This window comes from Lycorma delicatula, chromosome 9 (genome assembly GCF_047948215.1).
Source record: "Lycorma delicatula isolate Av1 chromosome 9, ASM4794821v1, whole genome shotgun sequence".
Taxonomy (NCBI): Eukaryota; Metazoa; Arthropoda; class Insecta; order Hemiptera; family Fulgoridae; genus Lycorma; species Lycorma delicatula.
The window spans coordinates 92191010-92215530 of record NC_134463.1 but is presented as its reverse complement, the minus strand read 5'-3'; the positions used below and the strand labels follow the sequence as shown (position 1 = coordinate 92215530).

The window sequence follows — 24521 nt, the reverse complement described above, 5'->3', positions numbered from 1 at the left end:
ATGGATCATCCGCAGCTGATTCCTGGCCGTCTGAAAATGCTTTAAACTACCAAAAAACTTGGAACTCGTGACAGAGCATCATCTCCATACACCCTTTTCAATTTTTAAAAAGTTTCAGTGGCATTCTCACAGTCTAACACAAAACTTGAATGCACAATGTTGCTCATAATTAGTATCTCTCATTTTTGTAATGCACAACAAAAACTCGTTTCATGAAAAGTTTGTTTACGTCTCATGTGACAACAATAAACTAAAAATATTGATAACTAATATAAATCAGCTGTTCATATAACCATATTTTTACTAGTAACTTTACAATGTTGCCACTTTGGCTGCCAAAAAAACTAGTCTCATTACTTTATTTACATCTCCAAAATTGTTTTCTCTGTAACATCTTTGCTAAGAATTTTCAGATATTGAGACCGTTTGGTTAAGAGTATTCAGGGAAAATTTCATTGCTTACAAAATAATCCATTCATTTACTATCATTTACAATTTTGAATCATGAATAATTATTTATCAGAATGTCCCTCTATTGATTGATTTACATAATTCACTATTTCTTAACAAAAATGAGAAACATAATCCGTTGTTTTACACTACTTGACCTACTCTTTCCTATGTCTGTGACTCTTGTAAGAATCTAAGAATAACAGGCACTAACAGTGTTCTCTGAGAATAATGATATTTACAATCATCTGCATTTTAGATGGCTTATTCTATACGAATAGTATAATAAACGGTATATAGTATATTTAGATCAGTGAAGAAGGTAAAACTCCTCCACTCTTCATTTCCATATTAATCAGGGGATAATATTTTGTTATTCTTGTGAATACATGAATAACTGTACGTCATCACAGGTACCTAATATTTTCAGAAAAGTGTTAAATATTTGCTCTCTGTGGAATATGGTTGGCTATCTTTTATTCTGAACATGAAGGGTGTTATCCCCCTGATGTAAAGGTTTACTCTGGTTACAAAATATAGCTCATAAATGTCTAAATTCCTCAATTCAATTCCTTCTCATAGTTAGATCTTCTTAGCTTCTTTTAAACCAAGGGCATGGCCCTAGATATGGACAGCTTCAAGTGACTCTGAATGTAAAGGCGGCTTATTCTTATAACTTCTCTTAATGGATCTATATATTGCGTTAAATCTAATTATTTTCCTTCCTAAACCTAAAAGTTAATCAAAAAAGTTCAAATAATTCACTTGCTCTCAAATATATTATCTACATTTTCCTAACAGATACCAGTACTATTATAGTAATGAGAAAAGCATATAAATTACAAAATAAAATGTTAGAAATGTGCTGACATCTTTTGTTTTACTAAATTAGTACAAAGTTAAAAATTTGATTCAGTTTTAATAATTAACACATATGTAAGTAAAATTTATTGCCTCAAGAATAATTACTGTTTACAGCTATTGATTATATTTATATATTATTTCATTATATTTTTATCTTATTTTTAACAAAAAGGTAAAAGCATATATAATTTAATTAAGTTATAGTAGTTAAAAATGGCATCCTTGATAACTTGAGAGACTTGAACAACTCATCCTAGATAACTGATTCATCTGATTTGTTAATCACTGATTAACAACTACAATAAATTTGTTTGTGTTCTAAATATTTATATAAAATCTGCTACAAATTTTTATTTTGTTGTGATTAATGTTGTACAGCTTTATTTTAATTGTAATCTAAATATTACATAAAAATAAATTAAAAAGAAAATTTTTTGAAACTTACTTAAAATTAACAAAATTATGGTGCTGATATCTTATCTTTTTAATTAAAATTGGAGATAAAAATAATTTTCAATATTTAATATTCTTTTACCATTTTATTTGTTTTATTAGTAAAGTATTTTAATTGCACAACTATATTTTTACTCTCCATAAAATGTCACAAGAATAATATGATTGTATAAATGTGTATGTATAAATAAAAACTTACAGCTACATGACCTTAGATGCTAATAATGTCATAGCACAGTACCTGGGACTGTTATATCAGATAATAGTAGTTATTATAATTATATACATGATAGTGTTATTAAATTTAAGTTGACAAAGTAAATTACAATAAAGTTGATATTAATTCGTTTTTAATTATATTTGTTTTATTAAAAATAAACTTTTTAAGAATTATTTATCTACAAGAAGTATAACTTTTTGCTATTAAATTTTGTTATCATGCAGACATATAGAAATGAAAACTTTACAGAAAAGTTTTAATTTTTAGATGACGAATACACTGAACTGGATTAATATTTTATTAAAATACATGTAAATTTATCATTTTTTCAATGTAATTTTTAGACAAAGTTTATTTTCCTCCTTCTATATAATTAGTATGAAGATTATTTTAGCAATATTATAATCTATTCATCAATTATACTGTTAATAAATTTTAAATTATAAATTTAATAGTTAATAAATTTCCAGAATTATTACAAAAAAAAATTATTTTTGAATCAGATGACTTATGCAGTTTCCTATCCACCCTTTGTGACGCAAATGGAAGTGTCTCAGCCTTTCATCCAAAGGTCCTGGGTTTGAATCCAGTCTGGTATGGCATTTTCACACGCCAAAAAAATTGTCATTCATCTCATCCTCTAAAGCAATACCTAACAAAACTGCCAGAAGTTAAAAAAAAGACTGGATTTTTCTGTATTTATTAAATTTTTTGACACTGTGAAAGAAAACTATTAATTAAAAATAAAAAATTAAGTAGGTAGGGACAGGGGCAACATTGCAAGCAGTGGTTTTAAAGTCATCTAGACAATATGAAACATTTATGAAAAACAATATACAGAGTGTTTATAAAAACCTTTTCAAGAATTCAGGAGATGGTGAAGAACCACTCACACCATGGAGGCCGACTATCAACATAATCTCTCTCTTTCTGTTTAGCCTCTGGAACCACCATAGGTATTACTTCAGAGGATGATATGTATGAATGTAAACTTGTACAGTGTATAAAGTGTACACTTGTATAAAGTGTAATCTTGTACAGTTACAGGTTGACCATTTCTGAGATATGTAGCTAACTGAAACCTAACCACCAAAGAACACCAGTATCCACGATATAGCATTCGAATCTGTATAAAAGTAACTGCCTTTACTAGGATTTGAACCTTAGAACTCTCGACTTCAAAATCAGTTGATTTGCAATGATAAGTTCACCACTAGACCAACCCAGTCAGTTAACCTCTTAGATACCCTAACAGTATACAAAATTTCATCTCGATACGATTAATCATTTATGAGAATAAAATTTTTATGTCAAAAATACAAAATGGCAAATAGCTGGTAAACTAATCATTTCTGGATATATGTATTATCAACATATATCCATTGTACCATTGAGTTTCTTCCTTATTTCAATATGTGGGACTACCCTGTGAATTCTTGAAATGGTTTTTATAAATACTTAGTATAAGAGGGGATAAAACATTCAACATAAAATCCACCATTATGAAACAAAAATTTTGTATCACCATGGAAGGGATTTCTAGCTAGCATTCAGTATTTACTATTTACAAATAGTAAATACTTTCTGCCTGACCTGTAGAAAGGTTATTGTCATTTGATATGATTATAAAATGATAAATATGTAAATGAGATTGAGAAACAGGCTAACACATTGTTGTAAATGTATCGACACAATATTTTAATTTATTTATAATTTGATTATTAATATTATTTATTTATTAGAAAGTATAGTCATGTACTAATGTTTAAATGCTATCATAAAATATCCACAATAATAAAAGAAGTAGAAAGTATGTTAAAGAATGTTTTCTTTACACAATTTTTCAGTTGATATACTACATCAGGTAATTGTTAAGTACCTTGAGATATGTGTAAAGATTTAAAAACGGAATATACTGAATGAATGTTTTGTGTGATTAATTTTTTTTGTCTGTTTATAGATTATAATAAATGTTAAATGAAACTAGGTATAAGTAATATATATAAAATGACCTATTCCTTCATTGAGGAATAAACTAATAAAATTTGTGGCATATAAGAGTGGTAAATTCTCAGCCTTTCATCTAGGAGTCCCGGGTTTCAATCCTGGTCAGACTTATAATTTTTCATAAGCTTAAAAATTTGTGTATTTAGTATTAAGGCAATTTTCCAAATTGCCTTATTTCGTAAATAAGGCAGTAACTAAACAAAAAAACAAATACTTCATTAGCTTTATTTTTTATCCATTTCAATGTACAGATTTAGTTAATTTTGATTCCATTTTCTTTTAACCAGCTTAGATAATGATGTATGTTTGTGTAGTAACCAGGAAGTCCACAACCAAATCCACCACAAACAATTCCTACTAGTTTACCATTGTGTACCAGAGGACCACCTGAATCTCCCTAAAAAAAAAAAAATATATACATACAATAAATAAAATTTTGCAATATATAAAACTAAGATCTGGGTATTAAATTCCAGGACCAAATCTATAAAATTTAATTTTATAACTGTATCACTTTTCTGACATTTATTCATATCAGTGTACGAGAGATTCAAATCCACTATTAAAAGCAATATTAAAAATCATCAGTTGATAGGCTTCTAAAGAGTTCAGTTATTTTTGCTTTTACATTTCCCGTAAATCCAAAATTGGTTCCCTTAAGAAAATTCTTGAATTTTTGATTTTAATAGAAGTCAAAGTACTAGATTTTGTGAATAGATTGTTTCAAAAGTTTAATCCAGACAAATTCAGCCATTTTGTTCTCACTCTTCCATGAAACTTTCACCAGACCCTCTAGGTAAGATTGTTTATTATCTGTTTGACCTGGTAATATCACTCAAATCATGTGCCAAAAACATTATTTTCAATGTCAAAAACCTTATTACTGTTGAATGATATTACAGGTCACTTTGAACATTTACGTGCTCATTTATATGTTTTTCAATCACAGTGATCCTTAGAACCTCTAGCACATCACTTGCAGTAATTCCTATATTATACTGATATATCCAAGCCTCTTCACATGTGCCAATCTTTTCAAGTAAGTCTGTTGCTGTTTCATCTATCTTACAAGATATAAACAAACTTCCTGCTACCTTTCTTTTTGTTCTGCTATATAGACTTAAGTCACCATTTTTGCAATCATCTTTTTAAATTTGTATTTCTTTATAAAATTTGTCTTGTCTCCTAGTTTTTCTTTAGGTTTTTACTGTTCCTTGTTTGGTCGCTTAATAGTTTAGCTTATCTTCTCAATATTTTCATAAGCTTTAAGTGACTGTATGTCAAACATATAAAGTCAATTTTCAACCTTAAAAATTTGTTTGTGCTACTCAAATCAATTGAACATGGTAGGATAATCATCCCTTTCACCATTTGAAGACTTCCCATTGAAAAATTCTTAGGTTTAAGAAGAAACTAGATATTGATATGCTGTTTGAGACATCATCTTGACAGTAGTTTATAAAGTTCACTAGTGAAAATGAATGCTCCATTAAAACTATCTTTAATGTTGCTAGTGTGTTCAAACAAGTCTTATGAGAATCATACATTAAAAATATTTTCACTAACTTCCAGTGAGACAGATACTGGTACTACATACAGAGTTTTGGAACTTACAACAAAGCCCAAATATACATATAAGTAATTAATATTCAATCTAGCAGTAAGTAGTTATACAACTCTAAAAATATAATTTTATAATGCTGGTAGTCCTAAATAAGTTCAGTTTTTTTAAATAGTTTCTTTTTATAAATTAGCATATAAGTGGGAATAACTTCTAAGATCTTTAGCCATTAATAGATGCCAAACTGTTTAGTAAAACTGATCATGCTGTTTATTTGATTATCTCAAGAACTGGTTTATTAAACATAGTCTCAAACTTCTTTCAAGTCTTCAATTTCCAGGACACTACTTACCATATAAAGGCATTTCAGATTTTACTGTTCCATTAAGTTGTAACAGATACAGTTCAATCTGTTGCAGGAGAGTATATGTACTAATTAAATGTTTATTCTTTAATTTTAGACTATCTAGGTCATAGGTCAGGTTTTTTAGAAATGGGAAATATATGGCCAAAAATAGGTACAGACACCGGATTCTGAAAATATTTTTTATTACACTAAGATATAATTTTTTTAATAAAATCCCAGTAATAAAATAATGAATCACAATGTAATTGTATTCATCAAAAAATAATTGCGATTTTCTTTCTTGTTTAATCTGTCAAGGAGCCAAGGGAGTGTAAGTACTCAGGGGGTGATTGTAAGAATGTTATGCACAGCAGGGGAATTGGTCAAAGATAGTTCTTTGGTCATAACTATACAAATTGCTACTATATGATAAACTTGATAGCTACACCACAAACTTGGGAGTTTAAAAAAACAAATTGGAAACAAATGGACATTAAGAGGGGGAGATTAAAAGAAATTGATTGAATCCAAGATAACCAGATTAAGGAAGGAAAAATAAGCTGAAAAAAACCAAATTAAAATTAAATTTAATTAAAATAAAATTTAAAAAGTTAATTAAGAGTTGCCTCTTTGGCAACACTTTGAAGTGAATGGTAAAAAAAGAAGATGAAGTCAAATAACATAACAGATTGTCAACAACACCAATTTTGTAGATAGACACGTGAGAATGAAGAAAATGACATGAGAAATATTGACATAAAAAAACAATTAGGAAAGCTGAAACAAATTAGATAAAAATGAAAATTAAAACTTTGATATAAAAAAGGGGAAACTTAATAGAGAATTGATGCGTATACACTTGCAATTTAATACTTTTTAGTAAATACAGTAAATAATAATTATATTATTTACTATAATTATATTAAAGTAAATAAAAATTAATAAATTATAATAATTACTATAATTGTTATAATAAACTAGTAATTATAATAAATTACTATAATTATATTATAGTAGATAAAAATTAATATATTATAGAAATAAAAATTAATATAATTGAAGAGATAAAGGAAAATATGCAAATGAAGATAAAATTATGTAGGCTACTAAACCACAATAATAGTGATGAAGCCAAAGAGAATATGAAAATTAAGTTCTATCAAATAGTCGTTACTTAATATTGCCAATTTAAACCTAAACAAAGAAGAATACAGACTACTGAACAAAGGATTGAAACATAATATAAAAAACTGTAACATTGCGAAAAATGTAGAACAAAATATTACAGATATAGAGAGAACACAATAGAAATTATACTTACAGAAGAGCAAGATGCATGCAAGACATTAATAAAAAAATCTATTAAAAAAAGATTAAACAATAAAACGGAAATAAATGTAAAAGAGGACAAAAAATAAATTTAAAAAAACTGTGCATTACTTGTAAAAGCAGATAAAAGAAATGCAATAGTTATTATTAAGAAAGAAGACTACATATAAAAGGCAGACGATTTTCTAGGTAAAACTCAATGTACGATAGAAAATAAAAATAAAACAAAAAGAAATTATAAAAATCTAAAAACTTAATTGGCGAGAATGGTTACTAATACATAAATATGAATCCAAGTTTACCGGTTATGAAAGCACAGGTCGTAAGAAGGATTATCCAATAAGATCTATAATAAATTACACAAGTGCATTGGCGTATAAATTAGCAAAATACCTAGCAGAGATGTTGAAAAGTATGGAAATATTGCAAAACCAATATGAAGCAAATAATTCAGTCGAAGCAACAGAAAATGTAGGAATAATGGAAAATTGCAGGATTGTAACGTTTAACATAGAAAATATATCCATCCATACCAGTAAAAGAAACTCTTAAAATTTTGAGGAAAAATCAAGTTTTCAATGATAAGTAATAATATGAAAATAGAAATTATCAAAGTTTTAGAAACAATAATTCAACAAAATCAATTTAAATTTAATAATAAAACATACAAAACGAATGATGGGTTAGGTATATGGTAAGCAAAGTATAAGTATAAGCAAAGTAAAAAAATATACAAGATATGAAAAAATATAATTGTTTGGAATATACTATTAATAATTAAAAGAGTTTATAACACTGAAGAAAGGATTTTAGAAGAAATGAACAAATTACATCAAATTTATCATGGGAAAAGAGGTTGAAAAGACTACTAACTTTCTAGATTTAATAAAAGAAGTAACAGCAGTTTAGATTTCGAAGTATACAGAAAAGAAAATTATACGGATCATAGCTTATGATTCAAATCCAATGGAGCATAAATTAGCGGCTTTCATATACATGAAAAATAGATTACATTATTTGCCATTAAAGAAATAAGCTTATAAAAAAATTGAACACTATTTTTCATATAGCAGAAAATAATAGATATAAAATGTAATGATTAGAAGAATGATAAAAAATAAAAGAAACATAACTAAAAAAATAATAAACAAAAAGTAAACTTATAAATGGGCTAAATTAACATTTATAGGAAAAGAGGTTTACCTGATCAAATAATTTTTCAGTAAGTATAATAATATAAGAAGGGCTGTAAATAAGAATAATAAACTTAAGAAGATTTTTAATAACAATATAGAAAAAATATATATTATAACAGTATGGTATATACAAAATAAAGTGTAAATTCGATGCAGCAACATATATTGGGCAAACAGGAAAAAAGTTAAAATTAAAGTTTAATGAACATATGAGATCTTGCAACACATTTAATAAAGGAAGGAAATAAATACATACCCAATTGAAAATGAATGACTTGATGTAATTCACAATTTATAAAAATAAAAAGATTGACAATTAGAAAATTTAGAAATCTTTAAATTAAAAAATAGTGGAAAAACAATTACAAATGAACATATTATTAATGAAGTGGATGTTTTAAAATTCTCAATTTGCTCATAACAGGAGATAGATAATTGTGAAATAAATAGTTGAGCGTAAATGTAATATTAAGAAAATTGAATATATCCGAAACAAGTCAATGTGTGATTTAGTTATGACGATTCTTAGGAAGATAGATAAATTTACTCAATATAAAAATGATGATTTCAGCAGAAAAAAAATATTTTAATAACAAATTAACGTTTTCAGCAATAGTAAGAACAGCCTGTGCAATGCAACCAAGAAAAGAATTTTGATGAAGGGATTCCAAAGTTATTTTGATTATTGTGTAATGCTGTTACTTGTTTAAAAACAACTATTAAAAAGAGAAACATTTGTAAAACTGTCCAACATTCTCGCATATGCAATTTGCAGGATGATTTTTTGTAACATTGGCAGAAATTTGGAAATTTAAATTATGCACTGTTACACATTTCTAGAGCTTAAACCAAGAGAGGGAAAACTCATGAAGGGTCTTCAACCAAAGTTCTCACTAATTAAGTGACATGACTTATATTTACTAGTAAGTTACATGATATGCAGTCATAGTGTTGCAATAATGAACTCTAACACTTGTTAAAAAACGGTTATATCGACTATATAATTGTTATGTTAATTTACCTAAATGCCTAAGGATAAGTCAACTATTTCCTATAATCTTAACAATTTTAAACACAGCATCTTCCAACAAATAATTTAGTTCAATCTCAGTTTACTGTTCACATCCCATTGTTATAATAACATTCTTGTGAAATTATGTAATAAAACCGTAGAAAGATTTTAAGATCTAGTGTTTACCCCTTAATAAGAAATAGAGTATGAATAATGGGAAATGTATTTGGTGCAAAACTATACAAAAAAAGTTTATTAAATGATCTTTCTAGTAAAAAACTTTGCTGTTGTACCAAAATAAATTTATATTATTTTAAACAGCTAACATCAGCATCCCAATAACACCACTGTTAAACATCAACCTTACCACAATAAAAGAAATCTACCACCAAGCAACGGGCAAGATGGATTACAAAGCAGCACGAGAGATCTTCTCCCACCGCTTTGTAATTCTTTTTTTCTTTTGTAGTTATGATCTAAACCTTTGTAGAGATTCCACCCACTATACAAAAGAGCAGACAAAACATATCCTAACAGCTACAGGGAAATCTCACTCATAGATACAACATACAAAATTCTTTCAAGTATTATCCTCAACAGGATCAGTTTACAACTCCAGAAAGAACTAGGAGAACACCAGGGAGGTTTCAGACCTCCCTGGTATTCTCCTCCCTGGAGGAGCTGTCCAGACCAGATCATGAATCTCAAGCTAATAATGGATTACAACAGAAAAAGAAGCAGACAAAGTGATAACATTTGTAAACTTCAAGAAAGCATATGATTGCATCCACAGAGAATTCTTACAAATAATTCTATGACACCTTGGATTACATCCAAATTAATAAACCTGATAAAAAGACCCTCACAAACACTAAGTCAAAAGTAAAATTCAGAGGCAAACTCTCGGAACCATTTGAGATCAAAACAGGACTGCACCAAGGCAATGAACTCTCACTGCTACTATTCTACTATGCTCTATAAACTAGCTAAAGCAAAAAATAAACCTGGTACACGTATGGTAAAAAATTTCTATCTATAAACACAAAAATAAGACACTACCACAGAGTTATAAAACTGAAAGCTACATTTGCTGCAGAAACACTCTTCCACTTGAACGAACAATCAAAGACCGACAGACTCCAGAAAGTCAAAAGAAGAATTGGAAAAACCTGCAAAAAGTACCAGAAAGATGGGCAGTGGGGTATTGTGCCCAGCAAAGTCATGTACAAAGAGTTAGAAACAATCACTCATACTATGCGTAAGAGGAGATTAGGATTCTTTGGACACATCATGAGGATGCAAAATTCAAGACTTCTGAAACAGCTGGTACAGTACAGTATCGACTTGAAAAACACCAAGACAGAATGCAGTGGATCAGAGAAATGAGAAGATCTGAAGGAAATTGACCTTACACTAGAAGAAACTACAGACAAGATAAAATTAAACGAAAAAATCAAAGACAAAAACACATGTTTCACACTCACAAGAACGAAACTCACAAACATGAACATTTTTAACTCCAGAAAGGCCACAAAGATCAGAACATATGAAAAAATACAGGTAGACTGTAAGGCCCAAACAGTTCTTTCGAAGAGACTTTGATAATGGACTGACTATGTGATCATAAAAGATGAAAAAAAAAACAGCAAAAACCAGAACATTATTTAGCTACAAAAATATTGTCATATGACTTTTTTATAAACAAATATTATCAAATTATTTTTACTGTTATATTACAATGATAAGCATATCTTATAGTAATATACATAATTCTCAATTATATTTTTAAAAGAGATAATTTCTTTTTTCTCTCTGTTTTGTTATAAAGACCCAAGAAAAGCAAACCATCCATTCTATCATGTATCTCCTTAACAACATAAGCTAGGAACTTGGGATTTTAATAAAAATATTCAGTGTCAAGTGCTCCATGAAACATACCACTGATGGGCAGTCATAAATTTAACAACTTTTCCTAATTCTTAGAATGTCATGAAAAATGTAAATAAGGATAGCAATAGAGCATTACATAACTTTTACCAATATTCTTGTTTGGTGACTGATGGTAAGGTAAACTGACATCTATAGTACCACCGTGAACTTACCTTTCTTTCTTTTTCTGTTTAGCCTCTGAAACCACCGTAAGGTATTACTTCAGAGGATGATTGAGGATAATATGTATGAATGTAAATGTAGTCTTGTACAGTCTCCTAGTACATGTAGTACCTGTAGATTGACCATTCTTGAGAAGTGTGGTTAATTGAAACCCAGTGTGGTTAATTCAAACCATTTGAACTTACCATTCAAAGTGCACTATATATAGATAAAGCTATAGTTTATCTTTAAATTCGTTTGAATACTTCTATTGACAAATTTGGTTTTTAGCTTTCTATTAATGATGCTGTCCCAAGGGTAGGTGGCTTGACATCAAAAAAAGACTGCCTGTATAATAAAGCTGACAACAGTAATACAAATGTAAATGAAACAGAATTGTAATTTATAAAATAAAAGTTAACTTACATGACATGAACTACCATATTGGTGACCAGCAAGTAATGTTCCAGGCATTCGCAATCGTTTATTTGGATTAATTATAGGTAATCGAGCACATTTCAAATTGCTATAAAACTGCTTATCAAGCTGGAAATAAAAATTAAAAAGAAAATTATCAAGGCAATAAAAGTTGTACCTATTATCACACCTATTAAAAATATTCCTTACCCAATAATACTAATTCCTTAATATGTACAATTACTTTATATATGGGTTTGATTACAAGTAGCAAATGAGACAAGCAATTTAATTAAACATAAATAAATATTACTATACATTGTTAAAAATATTAATTCCCATACGTTTATCAGCAATTTCTATTCTTATTTATTGTTGTTACATTTAGGAGTAATTTAAAACCAAAAAAGTGAATCTATAACACAGTAAACTGCATTCTAAAAACCTGATATATTTCCACAACATCCTAACTCAGAGTAGCATCCTGAAAAGATATGAACTAAGAATTAAAATGCCATTTTACATGGAAGTTGTAAACATTTGATTGCAAAACAGGTTTAATTATTTTTTAATACGACTTTGGTCATGTAAATAAACTGGTTGCCAAAAATCACCACTTAAACAATACAGATTAGAATTTTCCTTCAAGCTGTTTATGTTTATTAATGTCAAAAGATCATTGTAAATATAAATATCAGATTTAAGGAAAATTAGTTGAATTTAAAGACTCACATAACTAAAATACTTCATTTTTGTAAAATAACAAATATATCACAACCTTGTTTTCAAAGGCATATCAGGATACAGTTTACAGTCATGCTAAGGATGAGAATGAAATTTAGACTCAAAACAATATCAGAATTGCATTTCCAGTAACTTATATAATTTGAATCATGATTTATATTTTTGCATTAAAGTGAAAACATAATTTTAAATATAAAATTTGATTTACTTACCTCATCAGATCGATAAGTATTTTCATGAATATGATACAGTTGATTGAAATCCTTCAATAAAAAACAATAAAACTTTCATTTACTGTTTGTTAAGGATCTGTTACAGCATTTTTCAGACTACAGAAACTATCATCAGAAAACATGTGATTTATGTTTTTTAATTCCACTTCAAAATAAACTTTTTGATGAATTTAATGGAAGGGGTTTTTTCTTTTTTTTGGAAGATTCTTGGTCTATTTTAACATCCTACTTATTACTAAAATTACAAAAAAAAAATTATAGAAATTCATTCCAATCATGATAGGAACTATGCCTGAGGCATATTTCTATTTCTGAAAGGCTATGTTTAAACCGGAGCTTAGATGATATCATCCAAAAAGTTTCAGTAAAATTAGAAAAGTTATTTGTATCTGTTTAGGTGGTGTTAACTTAAGCTCACAAGGAGGTAACATGATATTGTGAAGGTTACTGATGTTAACATTAAGCTTTATCTAAAAAAATCAACAAAAATAGGATAATAAATTTTGTTTTTTTTTTTTGTAATGTTATGGTTGGCATAATTATGTGTAATATTTTCTTTATTTTAATAAAGAGTTAAATGTTTTTATTATTCTCACTATTAAGTATGCAAAATTTTTTTTTTTCGTTTTTACAATTTTCAGGTTGTTTCTAAGTAAATTTCTATTTAATTTACTTCAACATGATTGAACTTATGTATTCATAATTGCCACTTATGCTCACACATGTGTGTACATATACATAATCTATAGAAGTTGAGTTATTTTGCTACTGTCATTCAAAACTGGGTTTCTATCTTAGCTAGATTCCCTACTTAACAGATAACGATAAAGATAAAGGCAATCATTTTATTTTATTCTATATAAATTACAGCTTTGTAAGAAACTACCCTTTCCTGTTTAGCCTCCAGTAACTACCATTTAGATAATTCTTCAGAGGATGAATGAGGATGATATGTATGAGTGTAAATGAAGTGTAGTCTTGTACATTCTCAGTTCGACCATTCCTGAGATGTGTGGTTAATTGAAACCCAACCACCAAAGAACACCGGTATCCACGATCTAGTATTCAAATCCGTGTAAAAATAACTGGCTTTACTAGGACTTGAATGCTGTAACTCTCGACTTCCAAATCAGCTGATTTGGGAAGACGCGTTAACCACTAGACCAAATCGATCGTAAGAAACTATCCTAACTTGATAAAAATAAATCTACTGACAGATGTATGTATAATATTACAAATATTAATTTTTATGCATTTTAAAATGGGATGTTTCAATTTCAGTATCTTATCTTACAAAAAGAAAGTCATAAAAAAAATGTTTAAATTCTTCTGATCAATATTATATACCCTTACCTCAGCCCACTGTCCCCAACCAGTGACAAAACAAATAGAACCATCAGCTACATTTTGTTTTGCAATTGATATCGGACTGACAATCCCATTAAAGTCAAAACTATTTCTCACCTGAAAAAAATTAAGTGATTTATTATGGTAATTCTATTTATAAATCATTATTATTTTAAAAAATAGTCGTCAAACATTAAAAAACTAATAAATGATTAAATTTGATTTTTTTCTTTTGTATAGCTGATATAATTCTGTAAAAGTGTAGAGCCAAAAGTCTAGTTAACCCTATATTTTTGTATCACTTTAATACAGAAATTAGTCTACGTTTTTTGTTTATTTATATAATAAATGTTAGTCAAATGTGATGAACTGGAAATAATGTATTTAGTGCATGAATGAGTTGAGAGCTGCGTAGATAAATTTTGTGAAGACATAAATATAGGTAAATTGCAAAAAGTTGGACTGTTAAAAAACCACAAGTGACAAACTTTTGTTGTAGAATTTTAAAACCACTATGCCACCAAAGAATGTTTATAAAGGTAACACTGGTTGAAGAATTTATACTAATTTTTTTACTTAAGAGATATGCATTGTTTAAACTGTATACTGCAGTTACAAAATTTATTAGATAAGATGTAATATTGTGACTAATTACTAAACTAATAATAATCAAACTTCTCTATCTCTTCAGACCCATATCAATTGCATATCATATCCTTAACTATCACTTTCTTAATTCTGAAAGCCTTTGTGGAAAATAGGAGGAGAATATGTTGCAATTTTAAGATCAAAGAATGGAACATAATGAAAATCATCATAGTTGAAAATAAAATACTGATATTTTTGGATCACTATATAAGTGACTTCATGAGTATGTTTAAGAAAAAGTGAATGTGTGTGTGTGTGTGTGTGTGTGTGTGTGTGTGTGTGTGTGTGTGTGTGTGTGTGTGTGTGTGTGTGTGTGTGTATGTGTATGTGTGTGATGTGCATGAATGCAAATGAACTGTAGTCTTGTACAGTCTCAGGTCGACCATTCCCGAGATGTGTGGTTAATTGAAACCCAACCACCAAAGAACAATGGTATCCGTGATCTAGTATCAAGTCCATATAAAAGTAACAACTGCCTTTACTAGGACTTGAACTTTAGAACTCTCAACTTGCAAAAACAATCAAACATGAGTTTATGTAACTACTGAAACTTGTTAACATTCTGAAATAGTGGTTACATGACAGCAGATCATGAATTCATTCATGAATTCATCAATTCATGAATCAGAGGCAAATTGATTACAAAAACATTAGTCTCACATTTAAGTACTCCAAACTTTCCACCAAGAAAACAATTAATAGTCTACCAAAATGAAAATAAAAGTGACATCATATAAACAGGATTATAATATCCTTTATCAGTCAACAAGAGAAAATGTTCAAAACAATAAAAAAAAATCCTAAAACTACAACATACATTTCAATTGTTAAACAATCATCATAAATTACATCAAGTATCAACTAATTCACCAGTGGGAATTAAGAAAAGTAAAAATAGAAACAAAAACATAAAAAGGCAAGCAAAGAGTTACATAAGTTTTTCCATCAATGACCTACATTCAGAAGTCATCATATAAAATTTTTTAAAAATTGATTAATCTAATCTGAAGATATCATGCAAAACAATAGCTGATGAAAAAGTTGAATACGATAGCCCAAATATATAACCAAATTGAAATACTAAAAATGGAATAATCTAATTAGTGCAAGGATGTAACTTTGATTCTAGAAATAGCAAAAATGAAAAAAGTTTTTTTTTGTCTCACCCCTTTACGATGGTTTGAATAAACACAAACACTATCAAAAGGTATCTTAGCTATATAATAGTGATTAGATTATATGAAAAAAATTTACCTAATTTCATGAGTAAAATTTTGAGATTCAAGACACATAGTGTCTGTATCTCCCTACTTCTTTATCCAATTGTGATCAAATTAAATGACATAAATGTATTGATTATACATTGGTAAGAGAATTTTTCACTCTAAACTAGTATTGCTTAATTAGTAACGTTTGACAAGAAAAGTCAAGATCAGCAAAAACCTTGACATGCAAAATTTAAACTGATTAGCATACTTTCTCTTATATAGTATACTATAAAATTATGAAGTGTAATGTACAGCTGGAATGTAAAATAAATAAGTGCAAGAAAAAGATATTAACTATAAAATAAATTAATAAACATAAATAATTAAATTTGTTTAAAATTATAAAGAGACTATTTCTTTTTGTCTTAATTAAAAAATATAAACAACTGTTGAACAAAAACATATTAAAAACAGAGATCTGAATCAGGAGACTAAGATAGTTTGAACATTTACAAAGAATACTAATATGAAGAAAACAAAGAAAAAAAATTATATGAAAAAATGATACAATATCACTTCAGCTAGTCCAGCTCAAAAGTAAAAACACAAATAGAAATATTCTTTTTGTGATTTTGATTTTATTTTTTAAATATATTGTTTTTAGTGTTTTAAAGTTTTCATATACTTTTACTAACTCCTTTAACTACTGATGATTATTTAAAAATTTATGCTAGTTTTACTTTTTCCAAACATTTTTTTTATTATTGTTTTGATTTTATTTCAATAATCATTCAACATCATAGCTGATTCATTGTACTAAAATCATTTTTTATGGCCAGGTGGTCATAGCAGATTACGTAAATAAATGATCACATCAATTTGCTTTTTATACCTAAGTTAACTTTTGTGTTCATGTGGATAAAACAACTTAACAAATCTAAGACGACTAATAATAGTACTAAAATATTATTATACAAATTAAATTGAAAAAAAGAGAAAACTTACAGTAACAATAGCTAAATCACCAATAACAGTACCCATAACATGACCTTCATATTTCTTCACAAATTCTACATCTCTTGTAACAACATGCGAAAATGGACTCAAACAGGTAGTGCCAGCTTCAACATAAACATTATCAATACCCAGATCAGTGCTGAAAAAAGAACTGTTCATTATTAAATAATAGTATTTTAACAAAGGGATTTTAATAAGGGATATGGAAGTATCGATGAAAATATAAAATAATAAAATTTATAAGTTCTAACTTATAGTTCAGAGTGTTGGGAGACTAGATGAAAAGATTGTAAAATTCAGGTGACTGAGGTAAAGTTTTTAGGGAGGGGGTAAAGTTTTTAGGTAATACAAACACATTACAAACACAAAAAGAAATTAAGTAAGAAATCCTCCAGTAAGATAAGACCTAAAAGAAAATTGAAAAGAGCAGATGAGGTAAATTGAACAAGGTCTCTGGGTATTTTAAAAGAATACAAAATAGAAGAAATTTCAAATTGCAACATAATATGAAGAAGACTTATAGGAAGCCTAAAAAAAAAATAAAAAACATTAGATTATGTGTATAAAGGAGGATCCAAAAAAGGGAGTAGAAGAACAGAAAGGTTTGTAGTAGGAAAGTAGGACATACTGAATAAAAGGAAATTAGACTGAAATTAAACTTTAATTTAATTTTTATTTTATTAATGATTATATAAATTACCATACAGAACAAAATCTGTTTTATGAAATTTTATTATGTAAAAACAGCATTGAAAAATGTCGAAAAAGTTTCCCCTCTACTGCAGAAATCTGAAAGTCTGGGCTCAGCTCAATGAAGCTGCACTTTGTTCTTTTTAGGTACAGCCACTTCATAGGAAGAGAAACGCTTTATAATCTTATGACAGTAATTATGACTGAATTATAATGGTTTAACAATATATTTATATAAAGTACATATGACATTACCTATAAAATGTCAGCTGGGAATGGCTTACGCTGGTTATTTACAACCACAGTAATCAAATTTTTAACTTCATTGGTTTATTTATATTTTTTCAAATAATTAAAAATTACAAATGACACGTTTAAAATCAACAGAAATTAATTCAAGGAACCGATGATTGGTAATCAGCAAGACTTTTTTTTAGTGGAATTGTTAATGCTGTATTTTATAGTACTCATCTTAAAAAACAATGCCACAAAGTTTTGGTGCTACTTTAATATTCGGTCTATCAAGTTTACACTTTTACTATGTGTTAGATGAGGTTAGTACGCGAGTTTTAGGTTATGTATGGTTAGTGACGTTGATATCATACGAAGTTTAGTACCTGGAATCGTTAGTTACGCTATCTAACCTACCCTTAATCTTGATTTTATGTATTAACTTAATACATAACCTAATTACTTGGTCAGTGCACAGTAACAATGCTTTCTTCTATTATACAGTCATGAATAATCATTTGAACTGCAAGCTGAAGCTGTACAAAATTTTGGAACTAGTCCTATTCTTCATGATGGACATCTCCATGTCTACTGCTATGACTTTGAGTGGCGCAGGAGTGAATCAATAATCATGCACAATACTGTGGTCGACTGCATACTAAAGTACCATTGAAATTTCTTTAATATATAATGAAATATTTATTATGTGTTTTAAGACTTATATTCTTCAAGCACGTTGAGCTCTTGGTGTATGAGTAAATTTGCATATTGTGGTAAATGAAATTTTGTTTGTGTTTTCTGTTTTTGCAAGGTATTCACCAAAAGATTGATTCTTTTATTAGCTTAATTTCCATATGTATTCCTTACACCTGTGGGTGAATGAGCATCGTTACTACCAGATGGAAACACTGAATATATATCTTTCAATATTTTTCATATTTATGAATGTACAATCTTAGCTAAAAAAACATAATTATTTCCTCAAAAAAATAACAAACAATATTAACATCTATCAAACCAGACTTTAGAATTGTTTTATCTATGAGAAAGGTCCTAAATTGTGGATCCATTACAAGTTTTCTCATCATTATATTTGATCTTCCAGTCAAATACTAAAACATTTCCTTTTGTTACCCATGTGATAGCACATCTACACATTCCTATCTTGATCCATATTTATTTTTTATGACTGCTTTGGATCACTTTAGTCAGTCCATTATCCAAGTCTCTTCGATGGGACCTTGCGGTCCTCCCAGTACTTTTTCACACTTTCTGATCTTTGTGCCCTTTCTAGTGTTGAAAATGTTGCAAGTTTTTTCTTGTGTCGTGTTGCAAGTTTTTTCTTGTGAATGTTTTTGTTCTTGATTTTCTTGTTTAATTTTACCTTATCTGTGGTGTCTTCTGGTGTAAGGCCAATTTCCGTCAGATTCTCTCATTTCTCTGATCCACCTGCATCCTGTCTTGGTGTTTTTCAATTCAAGATTGTAAAATATAAACTCTTTCAGAAGTCTTGAATCTTAAATCCTCATGATGTATCCAAAGAATCCTAATCTCCTCTTACACATAGTATCAGTGATGGTTTCTAACCCTTTGCACACGACATTGTTGAACACAATCCCCCACTGTCAATCTTTCTGGTAATTTTTGTTGATACAGATTTTCCAATTTTTCTTTTGATTTTCTGGAGTCTGTCAGTCTTTGATTGTTCAATTAGGTGGAAGAAGAGTGTTCTGCAGCAAATGTAGCTTCCAGTTTTATAACTGTGTTCTACTATCTTCTTATTTTTGTGTTTATGGATAGAAATGTTTTACCACACGTGCACCAGGTTAATTTTTGTGCTTTAGCTAGTTTATCTGATCTTGTTTGGATTAAGGTTTTTTTAAGTTGTTTGTTATTATCTTTCTGAGGTATTTAAATCAGGTTACTATTTTGATTTATTACTGTTTTTATTTCCTTCTTTTAATCACGTTGGTTTTTGGGGCATAATTTCTGTCTTTTATAATGATATTTTTAAGCCACTTATTTGCAATGTTTTGGGTTCTGAAATCTGCGATTTAGCTTCATTAATGATATTTGCTAACAGTGCCAAGTCATCAGCAAAACCAGGATTGTTTGTTTTGATTTTTCGGCCTATTTTTACTTTTGGGAGCATTTTTTGAGCCATTCCCTCATTACCATTTCTAGAGCGCAAATGAATAACAGCAGTGAGAGCTAATCACCTTCGCGCACTACTATTTTGTCTCAAATGGTTCCAGGAGCTCGCCTCTGAATTCTACCTTCAACTTAGTGTTTGTGAGGGTCAGTTTTATAATGTTTATTATGTTGGTATGTAGTCCAAGGTATCTTAGAATTTTTAGTAGGGTTCTCTGTGGATGCAGTCATAAGCCTTCTTGAAATTTACAAATGTTATCACCACATCTGTTTTTCTTTTCCTATTGTAATCCACTATTAGCTTGACACTCGATCTGGTCTGGACAGCTGCTCCAGGGTCTGAAAATCTCTGATATTCTCGTTGTTCTTTCTGGAGTTGTGAATCAATCCTTTTGAGATAATTCTTGAAAGAATTTTATACATTGTGTGAAGGAATGAGAGTCCCCTGTAATTGTTAGGGTCTGTTTTGTGCCCCTTTCTTTTGATCCATATACATATGTCAGTAATATTTTTTACAGATAACTTTATAAAAAGGTAATAACATTCGTTTGGATAAAAAGTTTTTTTGTAAATTCTGTCAACACCTAAGCCTCAACAATAAAAACACAAAAAAGTAAGCCTCAGCTACAAAAGGAGTTTGATCCTGAACAAAATATATTCATAGCATTACTCGTATTTATAAGTAATATTCTGGAAACCTAAATAACTTATTTAGTTTAAACCAATCAGTAACATACATGCACAAATCCGTACACAATATATGTAAAGTAATAGATTAAATAGTTAAAAATATACATTTTTTTATCAGCAAATTGAACCAAATTAATAAGTTTAATTGCGATGTTTTTTATGATTAATTCATCACACAAGCTTGAAATTTGTGCCATGGTAACATGAAATGGAAATTTTATGGTGTATGAAAATTGCACAGATGACTAGGATTAAACATCCACATGAAGGGCTGAGATGCTACTATCCACCATGAAGATAGACAATCAATAAGATTATTGTTTTATATATGTTTAAGAGTTCTTTTTCACTTTTATTTTTTAATTTCTACAATTTTGTAGCTTTTTTAAATTCATGCAATTTTATAAAATTAATTAATTTATAACCTTTATTACATTTTCATTGCAATACTTACATAATATCTACACAATGGGCTGCTGTTAATACAGACTTCTTTCCTACAATTGCACCTCCACAAAAATGACCAAGTGTTTTTTTAAATGCTGTTTTTGATCTAAGAGACACCTACAATATAAAGATAAAATTTTAATAACAACATTAGTCATATTAAAAAAAAAAAAGTTTCATCAGTATTTTATTTTTTCTTGATAACCAAGAATATTTTATGAAATGCAAAATACAGTTATACAGTTGAAAATTTCAATTCAGTACAGATTTTATATGCAAACACATAATATGAGTACAAGAAAAAAACACATTTAGGTGCGTGAAAGAAGAAACACCAATTAACAAGTGCATCACAGTAAGTATTGTGGTACAGTACACACTTGTGTTATGTAGGGTATCACACACACAGTTGCTAGTATCAAAGAAATGTGTATGAGTTACATATCATATTTACACACATTTTAATAATAATTTAAATTTTTTTAAATAGCAAACAATAATATTCCACTGTAAACATAAATTTTTCTTTTGTCACAAGAGAATTAGAATTATTAACAACTGAAAACAACAGTTGGAAATTAAAGTTGAACAGTGATTAAATCTAATAATATACAAACAAAATCCATGCCTGATTTAATTTACATTATAACCCCAGACATTTATATATACTCAATTTAAACTAAAAAATATGATTTGTGTAAATTATACATGTATTCTTCAGCTACAAAAGGAGTTGGATCCTGAACAGAATATACTCATATTTACAAGTAATATTCTGGAAACCTAAATACTTATTTCATTTAAACCGATCAGTAACATACATGCACAAATCCGTGCACTATATATATATATATATTTATAGAGAGAGAGAGAGAGAGAGAGAGAGAGAGAGAGTAATAGAATAAATACAGTTAAAAATACACATTTTTTTTTATAAGAGAATTTAACTAAATTTTGTAATGAATTGTTTTGCTACCATCTTCAATTATTATTGATTCTATGTATCTACACTGCTTGAAACATTTCAACATAGAAACACTTATCAACCATCTTGTAACCACAAATTTACCAATACTGATAACAACCTTTGGTACATTTTATATATATACAAAAAACAGACATCTTAACAGACTTGAACATTATGAAATGTACAAACCCACAAAATATACAATACATAATTCAAATCAAACACCCTTTTTACCTCTTAATAAATATGTCTGTCACATTAAAAATAAGATGTCAGGATGAATACAGCAACATCAGTTACTGAAGATGTTAAACAATATAACTTAAAATGTTTAGAAGTAAATTATTAAAAATGTTTTATTAAATGTTTTTTAAAATTTAAATAAATTAACAATTAATATAATCCACCTTACCAGCACGTTGATATGTTCTCTAGACCTTTCGGCTTACTTGGAAGCCATCATCAGTAGTTAAAATTAATGTATTAAAGTCAAAAGTTTAAAAAATCATAGTTAAAATTTAAAAACAGTCATAACTGTCTGGTCCTGATACACATATCAACAAGAACATATCATATATGTTAAGAAGATATCAACGTGCTGGTAAGGCGGATTATATTAATCGTTAATTTATTTATTTAATAAAACAGCAGTACCATGTTTGGGAAATTAAATCAAATTTACCTGATGAGGATGTTCTCCGGGTCTTGCTAAATGACCTCCAACAATACCATCGATTTTCCTCACTTTCAAAATCTGCCATTTCTTCATGAGAAACATCAGTTTAAAACTTTAAACAGGTATAATAATTACATTGAAAATGTAAGACTATATTGAACAATTAAAATAACAAAAATATTAATAATGATGTTTCTAAAGCTATATGAAGTAGTAAAAGTAATGATGTAAATATGTGTTTTGGTTTGTCTGCACGTGTAAATGGTAAATGTTTGTACATTATGTTGTGTAATAATGTTATGTGTATATCATAATGTATTGTGTACAGTAGTGTGTGAAGTGTGTGTGTAATGTGTGTAATGTGTGTAATGTGTGTTATGTGTACGTCATGTGTACGATTAAACCTATCCTTTTTATGTCTACATCATAAATTTGCTGTGTTTACATTATGTTACATTGTGTGCTGATGTAAATTGTTCATTTTAACTTTTACAATTCAAATCAGCTGTAAAATATGACATACAATATTTTCTTATAACTAAAATGATAAAAAAGTTAATTAAATATGTAATTAAAAATATATTTATAAAGTTATATAGATATTAACATCAAAAATTAAATATCTGTCATTTCTGTTTAAAAATTATTAACAGCAACAATTTTGCCATTAATAATATTGATATATAAAAGAAATTACACTGCCCAGTTTCTCTGAATGAATAAAATATATATATGGTATACATTTTTTTTTAAAAAAGATCACTTATTCAAAATCCATTAAATCTTTATAAAATATATTTGTTTAAAGATTGATTTTATTTAAAATACACTGAAAAAAAAATTACTTAAATTCATTGAGTCAGTTGTTTAACAGCTGATTTTTGAAGTTAAAAGTTCTGAGGTTCAAATCCATATAAAAGTATGAATAATAGACAGAAAATACTAATGTGCGTTGGTAGTGGAGTTCAATTTACCACATGTCTCAGGGTTGACTTGAGTCTGTACCAGACTATACTTCATTTATTTTACACGTCATACATATGATCCTCATCTCATTGGGCTATGGGGAGGGGGTGCTTATTGTTTAATAGTTAAATAGATTGCAACATACACATTAGGAAAATAGGAAAAGTAGGATATTTGTCGACTTTATGCAAATAAAACTGGAGGGTCTGAGTACTTATCAATACAAATAGCTTGGTTGGCTTTGATTATTTTTTAAAAAAATTTATTGGTATTCAGAAATTGTACTGTAATGTCTGTTGAACCATCAAGGAGTAAAGGGTGCTCATCATGATAAGCACCTCTTTGGTCACATAAAATCAACATTAAAGGTGAAAAAAATTATTTTTACTTTTCAGTGTATTGGAAATGTGTTCTTTAAAAAAAATATTGATGTTTCTATGTATTCATTTTCAACTTTTTTTAGTTTTACAAAATATATATTACTAGCAGCACTTTATGATATACTAATACAATACATATTTCATGTTTTAAAAATTGATCTTTTTATATTGTGTAATCCA

General features: G+C 28.3%; 1 protein-coding gene across 1 annotated transcript; it reads right to left on the bottom strand.

Annotated features, from left to right (window-relative positions):
- Positions 1–4234: 4234 nt before the first annotated feature.
- On the bottom strand, positions 4235–23253 carry LOC142330623 (chymotrypsin-1-like). The gene is made up of 6 exons (XM_075376046.1): positions 23002–23253; positions 21360–21469; positions 17132–17282; positions 14277–14387; positions 11956–12075; positions 4235–4391 (listed from the first exon to the last, which is right to left on the bottom strand). Exons 1-6 carry the CDS (start codon positions 23095–23097, stop codon positions 4248–4250), a joined length of 732 nt encoding a protein of 243 aa, XP_075232161.1. The 5' UTR covers positions 23098–23253; the 3' UTR covers positions 4235–4247.
- Positions 23254–24521: the final 1268 nt, after the last annotated feature.

What these genes read in the sequence shown, in the direction of transcription:
- LOC142330623 (XM_075376046.1), bottom strand. Translation starts at nt 23,097, where the DNA reads ATGTTTCTCATGAAGAAATGGCAGATTTTGAAAGTGAGGAAAATCGAT. An exon ending in GTTGGGGACAGTGGGCTGAG is followed by an intron (nt 12,076 to 14,276) that starts GTAAGGGTATAT and finishes TTTTATTTCCAG; the next exon opens with CTTGATAAGCAGTTTTATAG. An exon ending in AATATGGTAGTTCATGTCAT is followed by an intron (nt 4,392 to 11,955) that starts GTAAGTTAACTT and finishes TTTTTTTTTTAG; the next exon opens with GGAGATTCAGGTGGTCCTCT.